General features: G+C 32.8%; 1 protein-coding gene across 2 annotated transcripts; it reads left to right on the top strand.

The window, feature by feature from the left end:
* Window positions 1-651: 651 nt before the first annotated feature.
* Window positions 652-5,147, top strand: LOC112455939. 2 transcript variants are annotated; one of them, XM_025018162.1, is made up of 4 exons: window positions 652-747; window positions 1,092-1,184; window positions 1,269-1,381; window positions 4,374-5,147. In XM_025018162.1, exons 1-4 carry the CDS (start codon window positions 684-686, stop codon window positions 4,458-4,460), a joined length of 357 nt encoding a protein of 118 aa, XP_024873930.1. In that variant the 5' UTR covers window positions 652-683; the 3' UTR covers window positions 4,461-5,147. The 2 variants fall into 2 exon arrangements, with proteins under 2 accessions (XP_024873930.1, XP_024873929.1); XM_025018161.1 differs by lacking the exon at window positions 4,374-5,147 and having other exon boundaries at window positions 1,269-2,187.
* Window positions 5,148-6,446: the final 1,299 nt, after the last annotated feature.

Raw genomic sequence — 6,446 nt, 5'->3', positions numbered from 1 at the left:
ACAGAGTAATTTTATTCAATGAGGACAAGTTAAAAAAATGTCGTGAATTGAATCGAGAAGTTTCGAAACGCTTGGAACTCTTATACGTATAAAAGCAGTAAACACGAGAACAGTTCAAATAGGAGGCAAGCGTCAATTCGTCTTTAGATGTTGCTTCGTACACAGCGTTTCAAAACAGTGTCGTTTGCGAATTTTGTTTTAAAGGCGAAAAATGGCCTCCGTACCATTTTGTGTGTTCGAGTGTACCAATATCAGTGACAGAGTAATTTTATTCAATGAGGACAAGTTAAAAAAATGTCGTGAAATATTGAATATTCGTATTGCTTTAAAGTCAAAATATTCGGACATTACTTTACCAGCTAGTGCAATCAAAATACATGGATATCACTCGACATGTTGTAAAAATTTTTTAGCCATTCAACAGAAAAATATCGTTAAATATCATGCGTTGAAATCATCGCAGACTCCTTCCAGTTTGAATGACGCTTCAAGGAGTTTATTTAGAAATGAAGCATCAGATAAATAAAGCCATACTCTTATTTGCAAACGCGGTAATCTACTAAGAAACGAGTTTTTGTTTTTAATCGAATTTAAATTATTTCATTGTGTTCTTGTTAAAATTATACATACATGAAAACCTTTTTTTATCAACAGCGTCATGCGAAAATAGTTCAAACGAACCGATGGACGTTTCAGGGACAGCTACTGATCTAGATGCCTCAGACCCAGCGTGTGCGATACAATCAGGTAAATAATAAACTGATATATTTAAAATTAAATAACGTACGTGTTACTAACATAGTTTTTTGTCGTGAGTGTGCGAATGAGTGATTTTCCGCATCATGTAAAACGACAAAATAAGTGTGTGAAGCGCAACTTTTCGTCTAAGTTAAACTTAACGAATAATAATGCGTAAAGATCTTTGACAAAAAATTGTTTTTTATACTCTATGTGCAAAATTCGACTTCTCTTTGCAATTTGTCGCACGCGAGGCGTACGCAAAAGCGCATTTTGCGTACGGAGTGATAAAAAAATTATTTCATTTTGTTCTTGTAAAAATAATACATAATAAATCTTTTTTTTATCAACAGTGTCATGCGAAAATAGTTTAAGCGAATCGATGGACGTTTCACAGACAGCTTGTGATCCAAATGCTTCTGAGCCAGCGTGTGCGAAACAGTCAGGTAAATAATATATAAACTTCGACTTTCAAACTTTTTATAAAATCTTCGAGATAAATATTAAATTGTAACATTTTTTGTCAACAGAGTCAACCGACAACAATGGCCAAGAAGCGATGGAATTTTCACTGACTGCTCAAGCAGAGGAAACTGCAGTAAAAGATGCTGAAAAGATTTGTTTTTCCTGCGATAAGGCGCGAGTACGTAAAAATGCTCGTACATTACCAATTTATAGTTCAACCAAAGTAAAATTATTAGATGATATTACGCAGAATGCGCAGGGCATCAATGATAAACTTACGCTGGAAAAAATCAGTTCTTTGGCAGCCGATGCAATCATTTATTATCACAATAGTGGCAAGACTTTGTACAATATCTAAAAAAATTTATTAAGAAACCAAAAACAGTTCAAACTGATTGGCACAACTATAGAAATTTTTATGATCTTGCTTTCAAAGCAATTATTGCTTTTTAGACGGAGAGCTGGCTACATAAAAATGCAAGGTATAAGGTACATGAAATATTTATAGCTAGAGAGGTTCCATTAGCACTCCCGAACACTGAGTGACCAGTCTGCCTGCGCGCTTAGGAAGATTAAGGCGGGGGTGGACGATCAAAAATGACAAATTTTACAAGAAAAAAAATGATAAAGCTCAGGGATAAAAATTATAGGAATGTTAAGTATTTGTTGCTACGAAACGCGGAAAATTATTGGCAGACGATTTCGTGGAAGAGAAAGGGCCGGCAGACTGCAACAAAGCGGCGTTAACTTTTGTGAAAAAAAAAAATGATAAGGTACATGATTAAAAATTATTGGTAATAATTACTAAACTGTTAACGAAGCTATGTGCTAAATGGCAGACGAAAAAACTGAAGACAACATCGAGGCAGATTGTAATGAAGAGCGCAGTTTCGATCGCGCTTAATGAGGTAGTTTCGTACGATGCGCTACTATGATATGTTATTTTGTTATTTATATGAATATATTACGTGTTTCTTTTTTCCATTAATGGATTTAGTTTGTATTCATTCTTTTATTGTTAAAAATAAAATAATTAATATTTATTTATTATATTGAATCTAATAGCGAATTCGGGCGCTTGCACTGGTGCACACTGAGGTGCGCACTAAAGCTTGTTTATAATCTATTCTTATATTTAAAGTCGCTTAAATACACATTTAAAAACTTTTTAGCCAATAAAACAATCTGTAATATCTATGTGGATCCTGTACAAAACATTTTATAGGCTAAGAAGTATTTAAGATGATCTGTAAATATAACAATTGATTAAGAATAAGCCTTAGTGCACACTCAGTGTGCACTAGTGCAAGTGCCCGAATTCGCTATAAATTGTTACTAATTAATCTCATAACATTTTTTATCTGCAGTTGAAAACTATATATAAACATTTTTCTACAAGTTTTAAAATAATATATTGAGGTTTTAATAGATTGAAAGATTCGAAAATTATATTTGAAAATTCAACGCAAGTATAAAAACCGTTTGAAACGGTTCAGAGGGACCAAGCGGCCGAGAAACAGCTGTATAGTAGAGGCTGGAGAAGGTCATTTATGATAATAAAGATAATAAATATAAGAGAGTTCAGTATACTCGAAAACTCGACAGTGAACAGACGTCCAACGTGTATTGTGCCGAATTTTATTTTTCTTTAGTGGCTTTTAGAATCTTTATTTATTGTTCATTTATTATTTATTTATTATTTATTATTTATATAATCTTTATTTATTATTTATATTTTGCAAATGTCAGTGAACTATTCGCAAAATGAGTTCGGAGCAAAAGTGTGTATTTTGTAACAACAGCAGTGAAACTAAAATCACACTTTTTAACGATAAAATTTTGGAAAAATGCAGGAAGATTTTAAAAATTTGTGTGACCTACAAGCTAAAGTATAATGAACTTATTTTACCCACAACTGCAGATAAAATCAATGGGTACTATAAAAATTGTTATAGTAATTTCACGGCTATTAAAAAAAAGTATGTTGACAATTATAGTGAATTGGTTAAATTACAGCAGTCTGGAAATACAATACCGGAGCCTGATCCTAGTAAGTACATGAATTCTTATATGACTTTTTCAATACATTGTTGATAAATAATAAAACTAATTTATTGTTTATTTTATGTAGCTAATAACGAATCAATTGCCTCATCTAATGTCATTTTTTAGCAGATATCAACGAAATCGAATCTGAGGATGATATCGATTGCGAAAGCGAAGAAGATATGCAGTACGATGAATCCGATGCAAACAGCGAAATAGAATAAATCTACAATTTTTAATAGTATTTTTTTGTTAATGGAAAAATTATTCTAATGTTAAACATATCTTTTAGCACTTATTATATATATAATATAGAAATTGTTATCTTATTGTCGACATGATATATATATAAACAAAATAACATATCGTAGTAACGCATCGTACGGAACTAACTCGTTAAGCGCAATCGAAACCGCGCTCTTCATTACAATCTGCCTCGATGTTGTCTTCAGTTTTTTCATCTGCCATTTAGCACATAGCTTTGTTAACAATTTAGTAATTATTACCAATAATTTTTAATCATGTACCTTATCATTTTTTTTTTCACAAAAGTTAACGCTGCTTTGTTGCAGTCTGCCGGCCCTTTCTCTTCTACGAAATCGTCTGCCAATAATTTTCCGCGTTTCGTAGCAACAAATACTTAACATTCCTATAATTTTTATCCCTGAGCTTTATCATTTTTTTCCTTGTAAAATTTGTCATTTTTGACCGTCCACCCCCGCCTTAATCTTTCTAAGCGCGCAGGCAGACTGGTCACTCAGTGTTCGGGAGTGATAATGGAACCTCTCTAGCTATAAATATTTCATGTACCTTATACCTTGCATTTTTATGTAGCCAGCTCTTAGACTATTTGTAGCAGAGGAAGTAATTCAACAAGAAAGAACTTTTTTTTAAGATTTGTAAACTTTTTGTAAAGATTTGTAACTGAAATGTACAACATTTTGGAAAAGTTTTATACAGAAGCCTATGATTCTTTTAAAACTGCTACTACAGATCATTTTATGCTTGAAAAATTAAAGGAGCATTTCGAAGATAAAATTCAAATAATTGTAATGCACAACAAAAAAATCATAACTCCACAAGACAGAACTGTTATAACCGAGGAAACTTTCACTCATTTGCAGGATTATGCGCTTTTACAACGTGCTGCTTTCATATTGCGCAGAAAATTATTGAACATTTCTAAAAAGCCGCTGCCGAATGATTTGTAATTTACGAATTTGATTGCTGAGAGTGTGATATACCAATAAAATTGTCACATTTTTTACAATCAGTTATTTGTGGGCCTGATAAGCGAACGCAAAGTAGTTCCAATTGCTTGAGGAAAATTAATTCAATATCTCAAGATATAATATACGCCACACATCACGGTAAAATAAAAACAGGAAAACATATTACTCTTGCAATGTTATTAAAAAGTATAACAAGTAGCAGAAAAGTAGTCGATGTAATAAATATATTTGGTCACTGTTGTAGTTACAACGTTACTGAAGAATTAGAAACTAAAGTAACTTATTCTTTATGCAACAAATCAAACGTATATCCGGAAGACACAATATCATCTCCTAAACACTGTACAGGTGTTGCGTTTGACAATTATGATAGATTTATTGAGACTTGCAACGGTACGGACACGCTTCACAATACAGTAGGAATATTATATCAAAATGTAATTCCCGGCGAAAACATTACTCTTTCTGAAAGTGATAATAGCAATAGTAATGATAACTTACATTCTGTTGCCAAAAGAAGAAGAACGTTAAATGTCGTAGCTCCAGAATTGCCTATATATAATAAAAAACCCAAATTACGTGAACATTTATTACCGGTTGACAGCGTGTTGCGCACGATTAAATCAAGCATCAGTTTTCAAACAATGACAAAGCTAGATATTCTGTGGGTACTCTCACATTACTGTAAAGTTCTTAACACGCCAATGTGGGTAGGATTTAATAGCAAAATAATCGAAGATAACCCAGGTAGGAAGCACATGTCATTTTGACGTCAATTGACGTCAGAAGACGTCAAAATGACAGACTTTTGACGTCAATTGACGTCAAAATGACATGTGCTTCCTACCAGGGAATAGTGTAAAATAAAAAATTTCGTATTTGACACCGGTAAATGCATCACCTACTAATATATCAGTCGTTTACGAAACGATGAGACAGAGTCAGCAGATTGCAGAAGAATGTAAACAACCATCAATGCAAGTTACGTACGATTTGGCTATTGCAAAAATAGCATTGCAAATACAATCTGAGGAAAAACCTACGTTTCAAAATTTGTTTATACATTTAGGCGACTTTCACATAATGCTCTTATATTTTAAGGGAGTAGGTAAATTTATTGATGAGTGTGGTCTTTCACACATGATGGTTGAAAGCGAGCTTTTAGCAAGTGGTTCTGTGAACGGTTTTATCAGTGGGAAGCACTTTAATAGGTGTAAACGTTTACACCCTTTAGTAGCTAAAGGCCTATAAATGTTACATGTCAAACAATTTTTAATTGAGTATGACATTGAAATCTCTGACAATGTTATCGAAGAATTAAGTAAGATTCAATCTGAAAAATCTGTGAATAATATGATTGAAAATGAAGAAATTTCAGAAATATTAATCAAGTATTTACAATATAAAGAAAACACTAAAAATGGAAAATTCGGTAAAACACCGCAGTTCTATATGATGTACATAGATTTTATAAATTATTATCTTATGCTAACTAGAGGTATCAAAATGGGCGATTTTGAACTGTACAAATACGTTATTCCAAAAATAAGCAATGTTTTTTTTATTTTTAATCAAATGAATTATGCACGATGGACACAAAAATATTATGATAATCTACTACAATTTGAACAAACACATCCAGATTTAACAGATGATTTTAGAAAGGAATGTTCGGTAAACAAACTGATAAACATTTTTCAAGGATACCAGTTGATTTAACGTTGGAACAGACCGTCAATACCGATGCTGCCCGGAAGCTCACGGGTATATCACATTTTACAAATTCCATAGCAGCTCGTCAGCGATGGTCTAAAAGCCATGGGATAAGATCAGCGATTATGTCGTATGTTTATGAAATACTAGCTGGTTACCCGGGCTTCGCCCCGGAGGACATATGTAATAAAACACGCAAATAGTCTCTCTCTCTCTCTCTCTCTCTCTCTCTCTCTCTCTCTCTCTCTCTCT

Source organism: Temnothorax curvispinosus, unplaced genomic scaffold (genome assembly GCF_003070985.1).
Source record: "Temnothorax curvispinosus isolate PA1 unplaced genomic scaffold, ASM307098v1 QBEX01006532.1, whole genome shotgun sequence".
Classification (NCBI taxonomy): domain Eukaryota; kingdom Metazoa; phylum Arthropoda; class Insecta; order Hymenoptera; family Formicidae; genus Temnothorax; species Temnothorax curvispinosus.
The sequence above is the reverse complement of the archived record's forward strand: the minus strand, read 5'-3'. Positions and strand labels throughout refer to the sequence as shown.

Bases quoted from the DNA above. Each gene is read 5' to 3' on its own strand.
- LOC112455939 (XM_025018161.1), top strand. From the start codon at position 684: ATGGACGTTTCAGGGACAGCTACTGATCTAGATGCCTCAGACCCAGCG. The intron at 748-1,091 runs GTAAATAATAAA...TTTTATCAACAG, and splicing joins AGCGTGTGCGATACAATCAG to TGTCATGCGAAAATAGTTTA. The intron at 1,185-1,268 runs GTAAATAATATA...TTTTGTCAACAG, and splicing joins AGCGTGTGCGAAACAGTCAG to AGTCAACCGACAACAATGGC.